General features: G+C 42.7%; 1 protein-coding gene across 2 annotated transcripts in view; it reads left to right on the forward strand.

Annotated features, from left to right (window-relative positions):
• The first annotated feature begins 9,222 nt into the window (after window positions 1–9,222).
• EPB41L4B (erythrocyte membrane protein band 4.1 like 4B) overlaps window positions 9,223–20,416 on the forward strand; it is a 165,949-nt gene continuing 154,755 nt past the window's right edge. For both annotated transcript variants that reach the window (XM_066185305.1, XM_066185315.1), the window contains exon 1: window positions 9,223–9,529. In XM_066185305.1, the coding sequence (XP_066041402.1) occupies window positions 9,242–9,529 (288 nt within the window). In that variant the 5' untranslated portion in view covers window positions 9,223–9,241. The remainder of the gene's footprint in view (window positions 9,530–20,416) is intronic.

Raw genomic sequence — 20,416 nt, forward strand, 5'->3', positions numbered from 1 at the left:
TTACCAGAGAAGGCTGCACTGTTCTGGGTTTCATTCTTTTTAGGTAAACAACTTTCTAGTCTGTGTAGATGTGCCTCCAGGGCAGTACAGATACATTTTAGGAACTGAATAAATACCTCAGCTACACATTTGATCTTGGCAAGCAGGAAGCGAGTTATTTCACCATGCAGGATGAAGTTGGCCCTCGTAACATAGGTAGTTAAGAGGTAACTTTCCAGAGATACACCTCTGTTCTAACTTGTACATGGAAGTGTTCCTTTCTGGGCTATCTGAAGCCTCTAAAGTAATTTCTTTCTATCCAATGTGCTTTAAAAATTCATAGTTTTCACCCTTAAAAAAACCCCCAAATTTTCATGATTGGGTCAGAGAAAGCATAAAATGCATGCTTCGTTTCTGAGTTTGGGGAAAGGGTGGTAAGCATGACAGTTAGAGAAAGCACAGGGTGACACTAGGCGTGGCTGGGTACAGTTCCATTTCTTCTGTTGCTCTTGGAAAATAAAACGGGATTACCCTTCTCCCTACGACTAAGTGGGTGTTTCACAGAAACTGTCTGACTGGCTGAGGGGGGCGGCCACATGCATCCAAAACACAATTTTCTGAGAAGTTGGTCTTTGAAAGAACGTGTGCATCAAGTAAACACTTTCTCCATCCTACCTTTTTTTTTTTTTTTTTTTTTTTTTTTTTTTTTTTTAACCTGGGAGGTGAGTCCTTTTCCCACAGGGAAAGAACCCTTGGTAAATTCCAGCTTGGGAGCGCAGCCGCTCCTAATATTAGCTTGCACCATTATGCAAATGCAGCCCTGGTGTTCCCACAGTCTGGGGAGCGACCCAATCCCAGCTTCCCACAGCATCCAGCAGCTGCCTACAGCCTGGGCTCTGCCCCCATTGAAGACTGCAGCATTTGTCTGCACTTCCCTTCCGACTTGGGTTTTGCCAGCTTCTGTCACTGGATGTACCTGTTGCAGCTCTGTGCTCGAGAGTCTCCCTCTGCTCTAGTTTTCAAATGCAATAAAACATTAACTGCTGAAAATACACAACTGCAGCTGCTAACATTTAAGAAAGATGGTGAAAGCAAGATTTCAAGCATAATGCTTTATCTCAATGCTTACATGTAAACCTAATCCAGTAACTTTCTGTTCATCTTTGCTGGATAACTGTATAAACCTGCTCAGCACTTTCAAAAGACGTTGAAAAACCACAAAACCCTGGGGTTTTTTCTCATTTTTAAATTTAATCTCCTAGCAAAGCCTGAGAAAACATTAGCCTTCCTGACAAAAAGTAAGCAGTCCGTTTCTTCGCACTGAAGAGCTATTCCAGTAGTGCACTGAGATGCTTTTTCACTCAGGTCAAACAAACTATATTGACTCCATTTCTCCACTAAATAGTATTCTAGCCTGGACACAATGGACCTTGAATGTTACGGGGCTCCAAGCTGATAGCTGCAAGTGTTTGGCTCAATTGTTCTATGATAAGTTTCAGGCCCTGGCTGAGATGGCAGCACGTTGGTATGCCCCTGTGAAGAACCAGGTCCAGAAGAGTTGAAATCTCTTTTCTTCCAACCCTCTTCAAAAGGCCCCCTCACCTCCCCGGAGCACAGGATGGGAGCAGTCAGTACCCCTCACCCTACCACTGATCCTCTTGCATCATGCAAAGCAACCTCAATGAACAAATGTTTACAGCCCAGTCTATTCTCCCATTTAATTTTGCTCATCTATGATGGTGAGAATACTTAAATATCCAAACAGAGAATACTTATGGTTGCCTGCCTGTTAGCACAATTTTTTTTACGCCTGCCTCTAAAACTGTAAACATGGGAATCAAACATCTGTTGTGCTTTCAGCAGGAAAAGAGATTACAGTGAGGTACAACTACTAACATTCTTTATTTCTGGCTCAGATTTTTTTTTAATTGCTACAAGTTTTAACACAATGATCTTATACACAGCATAAAGGAACTTCCATTTAAATAGGCTTACAATTATTTTCACTACATCTTAATAATTTGAATGACACATGCCTTACTCTTTTATGAGTTGCCAGGGTAAAAAAATCCCATCTAGCCCAGCAAAATTCTCTCTGCATGGCTTCACACCAGTGAACAGGAAAGGAACACTCCACGAATCTCCAGCCTTCACCTAAAGTTGCCCAGTGACTTTCAAGTCTGGAAGCAGTCCTATTGTCAGGGTGCAAGACAAATATTTTCTGTGCTACAAATGTTGGAAGAGTTCATACATTCAAACTTGTAAAGGAGTCAGAATCATGCCATTGCTTTTGAAAGAAATCTGCATCCAGTCAACTGAGTTCAGGTGTGGCTGAAGGCACAGCAAGCATTTTGGAGAAAATAACTATGGGAATTTTTGTTCACATAAATATGATGCTATGTAAATTTATTTGTTCATTTCAGGCAGAACTCTCTGTATTAGTCTTTTTTTTTTTTTTTTTTTTTTTTTAGAACTACTTGATTTTTAGACAGATTTCTTCTGCGCTGTAACTTGGACTACACTTATGGGAAAAAGACCTAAACAAACAAATAGTTGTTTCCATCTCCTCGGCAATGTGTTGTAATATTGCCAAAGTTACCAAACTTTCTTATGAAAATATAAAACCATTTCTTTATAATTAAGCCTTAGGATACTGAAAAGGAAACTTACTATTTTAATAATTTCTATTTTTTTTAACTTCTCTGGCTCAAGATGCAGTAGCCAGCACTTTGCTGCGTGTTACTATGCAGCCCTGTCTTCTGAGCAGAATAGTCCTTCATGTTTGTATTTTAGAGGAAACGTATCATTCTGTATCCCTGACTTTAGAAAGATAAGCAAAATAAATTTATGTCTCTGCTTGCTTGGGATTCATTGTGTTTCCTCGTGATAAATCTGAAGGATACAAATTTCCTCCCAGTGATATAAGGAGGATCTTATTTTTCTGCATACTACAGCCAGTCTACATGACTTGACTTTTGTTTCTGGGAAAGGGCTTCTGAAAACCTGCCAGAGGTCCTTCCCAGTGTTTCCAGCTGGTAAATTGCCATAGGCATGGGAATATCTCACAACAAGGATGAAATGAACCCCCTTTTCTACCCTTCAGCAGCATCACAACCCTTTCTGTGGTCTAAGCGTCTCTCCACCTTACACTGCCATCATCTGACAGAGGATGCAGAGAGACTAAAAATACTGATAAATAAAAGTGTGTTTATGTGACAAGAGAGAGAAAACAGACTCAGAAGAACGTTGGAGTGTTCTGATGCCATCACTGCAAGATGGCATAGGACAGTGTGTGCACAGCACAGTGCCTGGCAATAAAAAGAGGAAAATGCTGGGCAAGAAGGAGCCTCAGATGACAGTACACGTACATCATTAATATTTGATGGAGGAATGAAAGGAGAGGAGAAAGATTCAGAATAGATTTCCTTCAGCTGGTGCTGTAGTTCTTGTGAAATGAAAACCCCATAAACTCAGTAGGAAAGTAGCAGGTAAGGAAACTCAAGCAATCGAGTAGATATTAAGTAACAAAATCTCTTAAAGATTTTCCCCTCCAGGTCACATATTATGAAGAGATATTGCTTTCCTATCCTATCATATGCTTTAGTTTCTTTTTACTGGGATAAATTCGCATTTGTGCCTGACAATCTATCTAGGAAGCTAAAGTCCATATACACAAAAGAGAGTTCATGAGGAAGTAGATGGTGTTATTTCATTCAATACCCATGTTATCAGTCACATATAGATAACATTATAATTAGTATTTATTTTACATCTTAGAATGAGCTGTTTGCTGTTCAGGAAAATGCAGTTTCTAAAAAACAATAGTTACAGAACATTACTACTTTATGAAACAACTTCATAGTATGTCAACAAATTGGGTGCTCATCCATCAGGTTTCAGTAAAACCTGTGCTAGATAATTAAGATTAGAAATAAAAATAGAATTTTTTTTCCAAAAATTATTTTTATTTAAACAATTGGCACTGATGGCTCAGTCTTTCAGTTTGGATTTTTCCTTCCTATTTTCTTGCTACTGGTAGGCACAGGACAAATAAACTGATTCAGCAGCTTTAACAGTGGCTTCATCTTTTTCTTTTTTGTTGCTTTTCCATTTTTGCTCCCTCAGAAATACTTACTTTTATTGACTCATCTCTTCATTCACTGACTAGTTTGCCTCCAACAAGTTCCTCCTCCTGAAGTACAGTGCCCTGACTGCATCCTGTCCCTCGTTCTCTCAAAGAGTTGAAGAGGTGAAGAGCTGAAGTCTCCAAACAAGGAGGGGATCTCCTTTCTGCCACCAGTGTAACATCCAGGCAGTGGAGTACCCAGAGTATCCGACTTGACTTCTTTTAATTAATCAAGTCTAACGCGATGCTTGTTCATAATAACCCTCACCTTTATTTTATTATTCAGTTGATTTTTTAATACATATTGAAGGTTTCCAGCAGTTCTCATAAGTGGTTCGTTGCCCATGAGACCTATATGAGGTATCATTCAGTGCTGCAGTGCCAGTCAAAGGGATTTTTGTTGCCAATTTTTTGCCTTACTAATACATGCACAGCAAAAGATGCTATGGATAACTATTTACAGTGAAGATATAATTAAAAGATGCATAATGATGGTTAGAAAATATTTCTAGAAAACTTTTTCAGCATGTGATGTCTGCTTTTAGGTAACGTTCTAAGGAGTCTTCTAGGCTCACCAAAGATTAATATCAAAACAGTCCACCAGTGGAAAGATTGCTCAATTTTTCAGCTGAGCATCTGTTATCTTTGCAATTTAACAAAGCATAACAACTTTTTCATTAATGCTGTAAACCTAATCATAATTTTGAATATAAATAATATTCAATATTATTTCTATGCATTGAAGTCAGTACAAACCTGATAAAATTCTCACTAAAGATAAGAACATACGATCAAGTCATATTAAACGTGGTTACTAGATGGATGGGAGTCATTGTAAAGTGTTCACTCACCAAGAAACATTTTCTTTCTGTAGGTTTTCTAATGGAAAGGTTTTTGTTCTTACATGTTTATGAACAAACCTCTCTGGCTATACAAGAACAGCTCTTTGAGTGGACAAATTTATTCTTCAGTGAGGTACTATTTTCTTTATTCTGATAAAAAAGGGATTTTTTTTTTCTGTATATATGGATTAACATGAACAGCAATAGCTGCCAAAATTCATGCCTACTAAAACACTGATATTCTAAGTGGAGAAGTATTAATTTTTTTTCTTAATGGAGGACTTTTGAAACACTTGGAGCAGAACATGACAAAGGAAAATCCTGACTACCTATGATCATGTGGTACCTTTTGCAGGAATTCATCCACCAGCTCCAGCATCATGGCCCTATGGTTTGAGTAACTTTCGGCCTATTCAAACACATACTTCCATTGCAACTGTATGAGAGAGGTTCTTAGTATTTTTAGTATTAGTATTTTTCTTAGTATTTTTCTCTGCTGTTAAACAGCTGCTGCCTTTCAGTGTTGGTTAAATAGTTCTACATATAGTTTTCCTTTTTTTAAATGGAAGTGCTTTGGGATCTCTCTAGCTGAGAGATGGACTAGAAATGCAAATTATCCTTAGCCACATAACTCAGAATTACCTTTGTATTTTATTCTAAATCGGTATCTGGGTATATAAAAATCCTGAAAACCGGTAACATTAGACCTGCTCATATAAGCAACATGCTTTTGTGGAAAATAAACAAATAGAACTGCCAGCTGCTGCACGAATGCTGTAATGGAATGAGTGCTAATGTTGAAAAGTATCTCCTTTAATAAAAATTTTAATATAAAAATTTAATTTCATTTATGTGCTTAGGAAAAAAAAAAGCCCCAGAAAATTAATATCCAAATGCTTGAGTGAATTTATGTCACAACTTCTCAAGTTTCTTTTTCTGCCCAGTTTCATTAACATAGACATTTGGTTTGCACTGATACTTGCTCTTTGAATCTGTTTATGTGAGTTTCCTCCAAGTAATGACTGTAACAAAACATACCCTGGCAGAATCTTGCAAAATATAAGCCTGTTTAAGTTACTCAGTAAAGACAACATTTCTTCAAAAATGCAGAAAAAGAAACTCTAGCTGCATGTAAATTAAATTTAGAACACTCCTTTGCATAGAGTGAAAGTCTGGCAGGCCAGGAAAAATCCATAAATGTAATTGCAGTGACAGAAAGCAAAACAAGAAAGAGGTCTCTGATGTCCAGGCAGCACATGCATGCCCTGTGCAAGAGAAGTCTCTTCACAGAACTGTCAATGGCTTTGCTCCCCCATCCCTATGACGTGGTTGCCTCCATTTCCAAGCTTTCCAAAAGCTTCCAGAAAAGATTTGAACAAAACCAAAATGCTGAAGGAAAGAGCGAGAATAAAGTGCCTATCAAACTTTTATGTAATTATTCAGCGACAAGCAGCAACAGGGGCTCCAATGTTTAGAGATTCCCCATCTTGCTGCTGCTTTACCAGTGTCAGGAAGGATTTTGGTAAATGCCCATTCACATACTGCTCAGCACCATGGCAAAGTCATGGGTAAGACTGGTTACTTGCACGGATTGCCACCAGAACTTCAATATGGGTTAGGAAAACTGGTTTGCCTAGGTCACCACCTTTCCTAATCAAATCATGGCAGTAATCAAATCATGGCTTCCAGCGGAGACTGGAGTACTCCTTGGGAGGTCAATGTTGCAGTGGAAGGCTATTTTGATAAAGATTTAAAGAAAATGCCCTTAACTACAGCACAGATGAGGACCATGGCAGTTTCAGCTTGTGTCTCTCATTGGAAAGCAAGCAAGTAGCAGGCACTCTGAGGAGGGACTGCAGGACAGGTACCAGCAAATCAACCCCCCCCAGGGCCTGTCCATCTGAAAATGGAGAGAGGACGTAGATGGGTGAAACATATATCAAAAATCTGAACATAAATGCTAGTTTAAATACTTCTCAAGGCATCCTCAGTACCACTGTTGCTCAAGGTTTTTGTTTCACAGCTAAAGATAGCTCTGCTGGTAACATGAGACAAAATAACGGTGGAATTGTTTTACTCCAAGAGAGGCTGGGTACTAAGGAACCAGCTTTATTTCCTCCCACCAGCAGCTCCTTCTAAAAGATCCTTTACTGTGAGCATTGCCTTGTATTTCTTAACATGAGCCTTAATGGGACCTCAGCATCTCTGTGGCAGTTCTGTACATGCAGGACTGCCTCTGGTGTATGGCCACTGGCCTGTATCAGGTGTGCTACTAATGTAAGTCAAACAAGCCCACATTTATGCATTTTAAAATACCAGGCTTCTGTTTCCATGACAGAAGTTGAAAGAAACAAAGGGCTGAAGTCTCACAGCTTCAGAGTAAAAAAGATTTTTAGCATGGCAAAAGATTTGCTCAGTTTTTTCCCAGTCCAGTCCCAAGTGATGCAAGACCTCTCTTCCATCCCACTCTCCTTTGCCCCAGAATTGCTGTAGCTCCCTCAAGAGAAAGGAGTATTTCTGGTGAATTTCCAACACTTAAGATAATTTGTGCTGCTTGTGGTATGCAAATGAGCTTGATAGGACTGAGATATCATCACACTGTTCAAAGCAGCGAAAGAACCCCAAGGTATACTGCACCGTTCAGGATCTGAAAGAAAATTGAAAATCTGCTCCTAATTCAAGGGAAACCCCCCCCCCCCCCCAAAAAAAAAAAACAAACCCAAAAAACCTGGAAGAAACCCCCATAATCTGTAATAAGTGTCTACTTTTGATTGTGAACATTAGCAGGCAGAGATTAGCACCTTTCCACTCTGTTTCTATAAAAGCTCTTTCATGCAGCCACAAAGTGCAGAAGGGCTGCGGGTAGATCTCTGCCAAAGATCATGCAGATTTAGTGACGGTCTTGGCTGATGAGACACTTCAAGACCTGATCCAGGGCATTGAAGGAACATGGAAAAGGATGCAGAAGCAGCAGGCGGTTACCTAATACTATCAAGTCTCAATAAAAAAATGACAAGCTGAGACATTTTGGCAGGCTTTCTGAATACCAAATAGGACAATGCTTGTGTAAACGGGCCTGGAAGTGAGGTTAAGAGAAATAAATTCGCAGCAGAAAAAAAATTCCCAAACCCACACTTTAGAAGCAGCAAATTATTACAGTTCAAAGCTCTTCAGATCACATCTGACCATAGGGGGACAGAATTAGCCTCACTGATTGTTTCTGCAAGACATGATTCTTAAGTCCAATATTTTATACGTAGCAATCCAGCAAAAACGCTCCCACCCGAGCCAGAATACATAAATATTTAACTTTTTGGCAGAGCGACCCTGACAGCATTTGTACCTATGCATTTGCCGTGACAGATAAACAAACCCGTAGCCCTTCCTCACAGCTATAGAAGCTAAAGAGATTAAAACACCAGGACGGTGGGGAGGGTCTGGTTTTTCCACGTGGCCAAGTTCTCACAGCGGTTTCCTTAAACCACCAGACCGCGCTGATCGCAAAGGCAAATGCGGGGGCATTCCCACGCACCGGGCAGACGTGTCTGTGCACGGGGATGTAGGCGGCGGCGGGAGAGGCGGTGCGGTGCCCTCCTCCTCCTCCTCCTCCTCCTCCTCCTCCCGGCGGGATCCGCCGCTTCGGCCACCTCCACCACAGGCGAGACCCGTCCGTCTGCCTGCGCCCAGTTCTCCATTCCCCCCCCCTTGTCTTTTTTTTATTTCCAAATAACGTCCCCCGTCCCTCTCCCGCCCGTCCGAAGGGGCGGAAGCGGCAGACGGACGCGGGAGGGACACGGGGCGGGGGCAGCGCGGAGAGCTCGGCGCGAAGCAGGGGCCGCCCGGCCGGGGAAAGAGGCTCCGCGCCCCCGCCGCTTCTCTCCCCTCCCCGGCACGCGGGCGGTGGCGAGGGGCTGCCGTCGCGCAGACACCGTCCCAGCGCCCGCCGAGCCGGGGCAGTTTCTGCAGGAGAGGAGCAGGGGGGCTCGGCACGCTCGCCCCGACCTCCCCCGCAGGTGGCGACGCGCCGCCCGCCTCAGCAGCTCCCCCTGCCCGCCGCGCCGCTCGCACAGCCCGGTGCGCGGCGGCGGGAGGGGCCGCGTCCCGCCCCGCCCCGCCGTGCCGCTGCCGGGCGGCGCTGCAGAGGGCGGAGCGGGCGGCGGGGCGGCGCGGCCGGCGCCCGGCGCGGGCTGGCTCCCGGCGGGCGGCGCTGCTGCGTTGCTCTGGGAGGCGCCGCGGGGCCGGGCGCGGAGCTGCGGGCTCGGGGGTGTGAGCGGCCGGGCAGGGCGCCCCCAGGATGCTGCGGTTCCTGCGCAGGACCTTTGGCCGGCGGTCGATGCAGCGCTACGGGCGAGGAGCCGGGCGAGGTGGGCTCGGCGGCGAGGGGGACGAGCGGGACGGGGGGCTGCGAGGAGCGACCGCCGCCGCCGTCGGCTCGGGAGGCTTCCCCTCCTCGCCGCTCCCCGGAGGGGTCGTGCACAGCGCCGGAGCGCCCGTCCACATCCCGGCGGCCGGCGGCAGCAAGCCGGTGCTGCAGTGCCGCGTCCTTCTCCTGGACGGGACCGAAGTCAACGTGGAGCTGCCGGTGAGTAGCGTGCGCTTATCTCCGCCGCCTGCAAAACGGCGCCTGCAGCTACCCTCTCCCCTCCTCCGCATCGTCCCCCACTCCCTGGCGACGGGCACCTGCGAGTGCCCCCCCCCGGCTGCACAACAGGCGCCGTTCGCCGGGAGAGCCTCGCTAGTTTCGTCCTTCCCTCCGCGGGCGCCCTCGCCGCCGTCCCCGCCTGCATGCACCTGCTGCCAGGTGCGCGGCGCGCCTCCCCGCCATGACCGCCGCCCGCCCCCGTCCTGCCGGCTGGAGCCGTCTGCGCCCTTCTTCCCTCTCCCCGGAGCCTGCGGGGAGGTGGGCACCCGCTCTCCTCCTCCCCTGCGCAGCAGAAAACAGCCCCTTGCAGTGCTGCCTTCCGCGGCGCCTCTCCCGCCGGGAGGGGCCGACCCGCGGTGCGGGCGCTACCTGTGCCTTTCCCCGGCTGGTGCGGGGGGACTGCCCGCTGAGCCCGCCCGACGGCACCGCCGGCTATGGGGGGCATCGCGGTGTGCCAGGCGGGGGAGAATGGAGCCTCTGCGAAGCAGCGGTGCCTTTGGCCTCGCTGCCCCGCGGCTGGCAGCCCCCGGCCCCGCAGCACCTGTGGCGCCGCGGGGAGAGCGAGGCGCGGCCGCGCTGCCCCCGCCGCTCGGGGTCTCCGGGGGTCGCCGCCTCCTTCTTCTTAGTTCTTGTTTCCCACCGCCCCCGCTGCCGGGGCGGGCGGAAGGGCCCTCCGGGATGCCCGAGGCACTCTCCCCGTCCCGTGGCGGCCGGGTGCGGGGCCGGGGTCGGGGTGAGCCCGGGCGGCTCCGGGGGTGCAGCCCGACCCGGGCCGCGGGTGCGGTGCCGGCGCTGAACTTTCTCCCCTCCCGCCGCTGTGCAGGAGGAATGAGGAAGGGACGGTGCTGGCCTGCGGGGCTGTGCGTGTGTTGTTTGTGCCTGCTCACTGAGGTTGGGCCGCATTTGTAGGTGTTTCAGCGTCCCCGAAGCCCGTTGTGTGTCCTTTTATCTCTCGCAAAGGCAGCTGCATGGTGTGTATCCGTAATTTGCAGTTTTGTTTTTTTTTTTTCATTCCTCACAGCTGCGAAATACTCACTGCCCATCCTTTTTTGCTGACCTTTTACTTCCCTCTTGAAACTCAAGTTTCCCATGAAATAGTATGGAAGCTTATCATGTTTGAAGAACACTTAATCTTCTTTACATTTCAACCTAAACAGTCACCAGCCATTAAGCTTGGTCTCCAAAAACAGGTGGGAGAACTTAGTAACAGGAAATGTAACAACCTGAGAAATTGTGTACTGCTTTAATCTCCAGCAGTATAAAAGAGAGGTTTTTTTCAGAGTAGACTCTTGTTAGGTGCCTTTCATATTAACTTTCATTTGTATGTATTGGCATCATTTCACTAAAACAGGGAATTTGGCAACCCTATTGTTTCTGCTTAAAAGAAACAGAAGAGATTGAGTAAGACTCTTACAAGTGAATACAGAAGTATGTGAACGGAGCCACCTAGAGATACTTGCTGCAGCATTTTCAGGCCTCCCTTGCCTACAGACTACATCGCACATTTCCAGATATTTGAAATGCTAATAGATTTCCTCTCCTCACGTCTCCCTCACAACTTGCTGCGCTCCTCCTAGCATCTCAGCACAAATCTTTTATAAAGTAGACTTGATGATTGTTATCAGTGTGCTAAGGGTTTACTTACAGAGGTCTATGTCAATAAGCTTGGTGAATATTTTGTTTAAAGTTATACTCTGATTTATCAAAGGTCAGATTTTGCTGTAGAGCCTGTTTAAGATGGTCTGAGGATTTGTAGGATCGGAAAGTGAGGTAATGACACTCTTAGTCCTTGAGTGCTGAAAACATGGACATATCTGCTTGGCCCAGTAGAGAAGCTGTGGAGCATTCTTGCTTGAACTGACCTCCAGATTAAGCTTAGACTTGCCAGGGCTCTCTGAACATGAGCTGCACATGTGGTGGTTGTAGCTCAGCTGTCCAAAGACTGAGTAAGAAGTTGAATTTGTTTTTTTTTCTTTTCATGTAAATCCCTAGACTGATGGAGGACTTTGGAGCATGTAATTCCTGTCAGTGTTTTGAGGATTAAAAACTGTTCTGTTGAATTACATATCTGTTCCTCATGGTTTTTTTTTTTTTTTTCCTTTCTTTCAGAGAAAGTAACGCCCACACTGAGAGTTAGAAAAATTGAGAGGCATTGCACCATTTATAGAAGTTGATCAGTAAAGTTTCTCTGAGCTTTGCAGGTCTAGATTTTATGGGAATAGGGCGTGAAACAGAATATGCTTTAATACTCAGATGTTGAGGTACGGGACTGGTTAAGCTGAATGAATTGAGTAGCATTTCTTAAAAAAGTGTATGGTGCTTTCTTTCATTTCAGCTCAAATTTTATCAAAAGGAGGGAGTGTGGGCTTCATCACCAATGAGCAGCTTACTCATGAAGTCAAGTACAGAGATGATTGCAGAGGATTTCACTGTGCTGCTGATTGTGTTTGCAAGCACTTATTTCAGGAGATACTGGCATCTCTAAAATGTGTTCTTCATGCTGACATTGCACCCCTCTTGCCTTTGTAGCTGAAAAAGAAACGTGTTGATATTAGAAGACAATACTCTTGCAACTACAACTTTTTAGGCTATCTCTAAGACTTTGTTTGGAAGTAATTGAAAGGTTTATTGGATTTCAAAGACTACGGGGTCTCTTTGCTTGTGTGGAGGAATCACAGAAAAGACATGACTGGAGGAAAACTAGCAATATACACAGAAAAAAAGGTTCAGGGTTTGTTTTTTTTTGTAAGTTATTGTTTCATTTTTTAATATTCCAATAAAACTGAAACCCTGAAACTTTTGCCCAAGTTAAGCGTATCATGTTCTGCCACAGTGCTTTCTTATAGGTGAGGGCTGTTGGAAAAATAAATCCTACATTAGTAAGTTGATAACTGTCTTTGTGGTTAGTGTTACAATTTGTGTGATTGTGTCTGTATCAGAAAGTACATGTCTTGTAAACTCTTGTCAGTTTATGGTGGTAACAGAAGCAGAGAACTACCCTGATCTCCAAGTTCTTCCTTAGCTCCTTCTTCTCAAGGCTGTATAGCAGTAGGGAACTAGAATTCTCTTTCTTCTTTATCTGTGCTTCCACACCCTCTTTCTACTGGGGCATTTGCACTTTATTCTTTTTACTGTATGTGCTCTGCCCTTGGACTACCCCATCTGCTAGCCTGCCCTTCTGCATGCTGTGTACTCTTTCATTTGTAGGTGTTCTCTGGCTTTCACAAACTTGTTTCATACCCAGCTGCCCCCACACAAATGTCAACATAAGATTATTCTGAGCACTGCAGATACCCCTGGATAATGGTTTCTATACTCAGCTTCTCGCATGAAATTTCAAGGATTGTTTAATGATGCTGGCTTTTTTTTCTTCATTCTTAAGGCAAGAATCACGTACTTTAAAAGTATTCTTTCTAAACAGAATAATGCACTGGATGGCTTTTTAAACCCACGAGTTCCTCAGGGCCCTGTATTGAATGTGAAATGCTATTAAGGTTGGATCTGTTATACAGGAGTGAGTGGCAGTTGACCAGTTCTGTTGCTGTGGGGTGATTTCCCATGGGAAGGGGAACATAAATGGTGTCATTACTTCTTCTTGACCTGACACCACGTGTCTGCACATCTGAAATCCAGTGATGAAAATTGATGCAAGGAGAAAAACACTTCCATTAGAAACAATCCCTCCTCCCTCACACATAGCTCTATGTGTATTTCTTTTAACCACTGGGAACCTGTGTAGTATCTTTTGTGTTGCACTCTCACGTACACAGGAGGCTATGACCTGGTCAGAGTTTGCAGCTTGGTTGTAGGTAGATGGAAGGCCACTTGCTCACTGTTGCCAAAACAATCCTGCCTCTGTTTTTCTGGAGGACTCCTGACTTTAATGAAAGAAAAACTGGTTGCAGGTGATGCTGTGTTCTTACAGAAGGAGTGCAAGGAGAGCGCATTGACATTTAGGCAGCAGTGATTGTGCCTGCTAGTTAATACATAGATGGCTCTCAGCTAAAGCCAAAAAGGCAAATTTTTCTTAACTCTAAGGTATGAATGCTGACATTTCTAAAAACTGAGCCTTTGATTTTTAATTAGGTGCATCTTATGAAAGCTTAAAGGGCAGGTATGAAAGATGGCTATTCAGTGGGACTGTCCAGAGTAGCAGAAATTAATATCACTTACTGCTGTTGGAAACGGTATTTTCTGATAAATTGTGGGAGGGCAGGAGGAGAATGAACATTTGTAGAGTGTTCTTGGCTTTCTGTAGTCTTAAGTGGGATAAAAAGAGAAGCAAACGATAAGCTTCCTCCACTATGAAAATCCTCATCCTGCAAAGCAGATCTAAGATACCTTACATTTTCTGTGATGTGAATCCACAGCAGTCAACATGTTGTCTGTTATAAATACTTCTTTCTAAAAATCTTCTTGCTCTGATAAATTCCTCTGCTGCTGCGAACACCATTATAAAGACTTGTGTGATGTATTAGAAAGTATGTAATGTTTAAGGATTAAATTAATCAAGAACTCAAATATAATGCTTCAAATCTGTGAATTATTTTCACAGATGAATGGCTTTTGCTTTATTTCTTTGCCTTCTTTTTTGGTGTATCTGTTTTAATAATTGTTTTGGCTGCTATGGAAACACTTCAGGATAGGAATAGTAAATGTTCTTCAATACTGTTTTCTAATCTCTGATCTTCTATGTGTTGTGTTCTTTTCTTATTGGGGTAACATGAACAGAGCAAAAATTGCTGCATGGCCTCTATGCTTACATCAAATGTAAGTGTAACATTAACTCTTGAGCAGCCATCTCAGTTTTATTGATTAGTGTGTTTGACTTGATATAGTTATAAATATCAGGAGGGAAGTGCAACTCATTTTTTCTTTCTTTCTTTCATATCACACATGACTTCCAAATAATGTTTCATGAATATTAACTCTAGAGAAATGCACTAATATGCATGTAGACACTTGGATTCAGGTCATGCTCTGGAGTTTCCTAACTAAGGAGTTACACACACACATTCACCCCCCTCCAACAGATATATTACATCACACAGGTAATGGGATTTTTAATAAATTCTTTAAAGCTTTTATCACTTATAAAATTGGTAATATGCCTTCTTTATGCAGAAGTTACATTTGAACAATATAAAATTAGAGTACTTGCTGAAAAATGCTAAAAGCATCTTCACAACACTGGCAAGGGAAAGGCCTCTCATGTTCATGAGCTCCTGTGAGCACCAGCACTAGTGATTTCCTTCATAAACTGATCAGACTCTGTTGGTGGAAAAGGCTGGATATTATTGCTTCTCCAGTTCACGTTGAAATGCCTTTTGAGTACCTTACAGCTCTGATTAAGCAGCTGCAGCTAGAACTCAATGTGTTGTCTGCAGGTAATAACCTTTAATTATGTTATCCCTGCTCCAGATGCCTTGATGCATTGCTGCAGCGTGTACTGAAGGTGTGTGAAAGGCATTCACAGTACAGTCACATACAGAATCAGGAACATGCACAGCCCCAGAGAGAGAGAAATGAGATGGGGTGTGCATACGTGGCTGCAGCCATGCTTCAGAAATGCACGATGTCAGGCTCTTGAGAGAGAAGAGGAAATTTTGGCCCTTGATGTGCTTGCCCCAGTAAATCTACAGCAGATAAAAGAAACATTGTAGAAAAGGGAGTACCTAGTAGAAAAAGGAGACAAAAGCAGCGTTTTGTTTTCGCATAGGTAAGAGAAATTCTGCTTGTGAGTTCCATTAGTTATTAATGAAAACCAGTACAATTTTTCAGTGTAATACAGATAGACAGGATGACAGGAGTGCTGCTGCAAAGAGTTGACAACCAGGGAGGGGGAGAAAGCTGATAATGAGAGCAGTGTAATGCAAAAGCAAGAGCAGAGCACCTGGTACTGATTCTCTGATGGAGAGCTTATGTGTTTGGAGAGATGGGGTGAAGATAAGGTTGTTGTATGCATTCCTTCAGAAGCCTTTCTGCAGCGGACTGGAAGACAGCTATGCTTAGGAGAGTGACCGTGTGAAATGTCAGTGCGGCTCTCGTTTATTAGCACCAAAATGCATTTCATAGCAGGTGTTTGCACTGGGCTTACCTGTCCAATAGCAAACCTTGGGGAAACTTTGAAGACCACCGTGAATTTGAGGGGACAGGGTCTATAAGAAGGAAGCTTATGGAACAGTTTGACAGTAAAGGAACTTTTTTGTTAGCAGTGTACATATAATATGTTCTGTGGTTTTATTCCAGTGGTTCTGTTCTAGCCTGTAGTGCTGAGTGGCAAGCCTGTAGCTTCAGGCTCTTAGTAGGAGTCCTGAAGAGGAAAAAGAACATCTGGCCGTGTAAAAAGTTCCTGTGAGGCGAGAAATAGGAGCAGAGAGACTTTGGAAGTGCCGTACATGTGTAAGAGCAAGCAGAGGACTAGTTTTGTTTGGATTGCAGAAGATGGTACAGGAAGGAAAAAGGCGAAGAGACTATATATATAAAACTATATAGAAAGTAAGGGATGTATTGTTCATCTGTTTCTTTTCTGAAACAGAAAGGGGACAGCTATCTCTACTCCTGCTTCTCTGCACATGCTTGGTCTTCATGCACTTCCTTGTGCTCCTATTTGTATTTCCTCTGCAAATACCTTTTTTATGTAACTTTCTCTGAGAGGCTGGCTTTGTTTAGTGTCTCACCTTCTTCAAGTATAAGTCCATTTTGCAATTCAGGGCTTCTGTTGTTAAATTCCCAACCATTTCAACTCTCCTTTTTCATTTGCAGTCTCCTCCTTGTGCAGTTATCTGTACTTTTTCTGTATGGATATTGTCTGTATTAATAGCACGATACCTATTAAATTTTCTTTTTAATAAGAGCAGGTTTCTTTTAGTTTTGTGGGTTTTCCTTTACTTGACTTTGTTTTCCCAGTCTGTAAAAGTAGTTTTATTTTCCTCCTAGGAGCAGCTAGCTACACAAGCTGTGAGGGATCACTTCTGGGAGGCACTTTAAAGAGCTTTAGAGGTCTGCTTCCTTCTAGTTTGGGGCTTGAGCATAGTTCTCTGTCCTATTCCCTTCTGTTAGTTTAGAAAATTTCTGTCGTTTTCCACAGTTGTCAGAAATTTGAAATGCTCCTCAGTCCTGCTCCTCCCCCAGGAAAATTAAATTTTCCAGCTGTGGCCATGAGTCTGTGACTGGCTGGGCAGCTCATTCAGCCAGCTTGACCCGCCTAGGTGCCCTGTCTACCAGGGCACAAATGGTGCAGGTGGAGGAGAGCTTGTTGTGAATATCTGTAGAGCCGACATGAGGGAAACACTGGGAGCTGTCGGTGAAATAATTAATTCCAAGGTTAAACCTCTGTACTTTAAAAACGTATGGTTTCACATGAGACAATAAAAATGGACCGGAAAACTCAAATGATGTGGACAGGAGGTGGAGTGAAGAAGGGAGAGCAAACACATCATTGAATTTGTAGGCTCTTTGCAAAGTAAATAGAAGGATAAGGATAAGTACAAATAATTTCTTTTTTTGCTAGAAGGATGAACTCAACAGCTGCTAGCAGTATGTACGGTGTTTCTGGGTTAGTATTTTAAATACTTGAGAAAGAGAGGGAGTTTATTACTTGTTTAGTACAATGTAGACTATGGTAAATGTTCTTTTATTTTTTCTACATTAGAAATAAAAGGGTTGGAGGGTAATGAAGTGTTTGGAGTGACCATCTGCTCTTCATTTGACTTACTATTTCCATTTATTTCTGTGCATCAATTTAAATGTGTCCTGGACCATTAGCTATATTGTGATGAGATTATTTTGAAATATTTATTGAAGCTACAGACTCAGACTCTGGCTATGAAGCATGAAAAATATTAAGAGTTAATTTATGTTGACTGTTTGGTTTTGATCTGTACTGATTCAGATTGTTTCCCTTCCTTGTTGTTATGGAACCGCAGATAGTTTATCCAAACAAATACCAAATGCTGTCTTTTTTTTCCCCTTCCCTTTTTTCTTTAGGTATGCTAACAAACACATTGGATTTTTTCTGTATTTCATGGTCTTAATACATGCGGTACAGTTTGTATGATAAGAGACTGGAAATGCTAATAGAAGAACCAGTTTAATGTTTGTGAAATATTACAAATAACTACAGAAATACGTGGAGAATGTTGGTTCTTTCTTTTGAAGAACTTCACTTTATGTGAATTTAGTGGTATCAAATATACAGTTAGAAAAGCAGTTCTTTTCTACGATCATTTATGAGGATTCATTCTTTTGTGACTGTTTGAAAATAATGCTTTTCTCAGTAGTTCTTCGTAGCACTAGTAATTGATTGTATTATTTGTATTGGTGTGTTATGTATGTGTATATATATATATATATATATATATATGTATCTAGAATAAATGTAGGCTTGAGAGGATTTTTGTAATGTAGCAGTCTTGACAGGGAAAGCACCTGTTTCTTTTTTGTCCTCAACTGAGACTAAACAAGGATATTGCTTCCCATTTTTAAGTTTAAAGTTTCCTGTTGTGTGTATTTCACTATGTGAGGTCTTGTAGGTTATGTATTGGATGATAAACAATTTCAGGTTTCTTTGCTAAGCTTTAAAATTATCCCAGGTTCTGAACAAATTCTCACTTTAATTTTGATAAATAATTAACAGGCTAACTGCATCACATCTCACTTGTTGGTATGAGGTCCAAATGTTACCTGCTTTAACTGTTCAAGTGAATATTTTCCAAATTTTCTGAGAAAAGAAGCAGTCCTATGAAACTTTTTCCTCCTTCTCCCTTGTTTCCATCCAGAACTGGTCAAGGCTGCTTTGTGTCATTTAAACAAATCTTTTTCATACCTCGTTAGTGGTTCCTGGATCTATGATAATGGTATGATTTTAAATTAAGAGCTTACATTTATGTAAAAAAGACCAAACTCAAGAACTTGTGAGCAGGTCTGAGCACACCAGTGTTCAGTGCAATCATTGTATTGCAATAAAGATCACTATTCAGCAGAGATGCTTATTCTCAGTGTGGAGGTTTTATATTCAAGCTACTTACTGAGTAGAAATTCTTCCCGAATAATGAAGCTTCCATGAGTGCTTTGCTTTGAGAGATGATGAATGATGAGTCTGTTATCTCTTTGAATTAAGCAAAAAAGTGAAGAGCAGTGGTATTCTTCAAAGTAGGTTGTATTGCTAGGAAGGGCAGCACCCTGCAAGTGTAAAGTCCAGTGGGCAGCATCCACTTTTCTCTCATTTTTCTGTCTTCGGATGCCGATAGAAATTGATCTGAATTCAGACATCTGCTGTAGCTCTGTGGAGGAAGGAGCCGGTTTAATAGTGTAACAATATAACTTTGTTGTGCAAAAGACTTAATTTCTTTTCCTCCCTCTTCCTGCCTTTTCACGTTCCTGGGTTTGATTTAGTTTCTTTCCCTGCTGTTCAGCAGTGGAGAGAGGGCGGCAGGAAATGCTTCTCTTTGTGGCTGCCATGGTCTTTCCCTGAGGAGGAGCATTTGCAGCCCTGCTCTAAGTGTCTCAAATGCCAAGGGCACGCAGTCAGCTGGGGCCGGGAACACCCAGCTGCAGGGCGGCTCCACGTGTGCCCAGCATCCCTCTGGCACTATTCATTCTGCATGCAGCTCTCAGCAGCGCGCTGGAGTTTTGTTCTTGACTTCCAGTTAATTAGAAGATATTAATTTTGATGGGTTTCTTTTTAATGGGGAAACTTGCTTACTAAGACAGCAGAGACCACTGATTCCTTTTACAGAGGCCAGTGAAGACATTAAATGTTGACTGTAGCACTTTTCCCTTTCTCCTTTAAGCTGATTGCTTTAGCTGTTATCAGCCTGTATGTGTGCTCTGTCTCCCTTCATTCTCTTTTCATACAACAATATTTCACGTTTGGCTTTTCTCTGTTCAATGAACTGTTTCAAAACTTAAAAAATCAAACCCCTTGTTTTCAGGTGTGAAAATCTGTGTGCCTTTGGGGCATCAAAACTCAAATTGTGGTAAACTGTTGGCACTTGGAGAGGAATTTTTCTTTTAATTAAAGGGGTTTAGTTTGTGAAAGGTGTATAGTATATTTCGGGAGGTCAATCTATGAGGAAATAATGTCACCCACAAATATTTTATACAGTATTCTTAAACTTAGAATGGAAAACAAGATGCAGTTATTTACCCACTGCCTTCATCTTTTCCCTTGAATTCTCTGAGCCATCCCCTCTTTTGTTGATATTACTTACAATTGGGTATTTTTTTTTTCCTGTGTAGCATGTTGATGCATTATATGCATTAATATTTATCCTTTAGTAAAGCTTTTCTGATGTGTCATTTCTGGCTTTAGAAAATAAAGGTGTTTACTTTAAAGATGGAAAAAAATGAGGAAGGAGTTGGAGCATTTGTCTGTATATTAGCAAAAAAATAGGCCTAAGTTGATGACTGCATTTCTCAGAAGGGAGTGGGAATAGAAAAATTCAGTGCTGTGAAACAAAAACAAGTGGGTTTTGTTTGCTGCTATTGAAATTTGCCAGCAGATATTCTCATTTTACAGTTCATGTGCTTGGATTTTGATGTACATTCACATTAAATACCCAGCATATTTTGATCTGTGGTTTGATCATAAAATGTATTTTCTTAAAAAGAAAGTTCATCTGTCTCAGCAAACATTTTGCTTTAACAACATTGTTATGGTCAGGAAAGTGTACCATGAATTCAATCCCCCTACATGTTATTATATTAGCTACTGATAGAATGGTTTGTTCTTGAAGAATTTCATCTCACTTTGAAAAAGCAAAACAGATCATCTGCTAGCATTTCCAGTATGATCAGACTCTTGAAAAAATGTCAAACAAAGCA

This window comes from Chamaea fasciata, unplaced genomic scaffold (genome assembly GCF_029207755.1).
Source record: "Chamaea fasciata isolate MVZ Bird 193981 ecotype frontalis unplaced genomic scaffold, bChaFas1.0.hap1 SCAF_1, whole genome shotgun sequence".
NCBI classification, from domain to species: domain Eukaryota; kingdom Metazoa; phylum Chordata; class Aves; order Passeriformes; family Sylviidae; genus Chamaea; species Chamaea fasciata.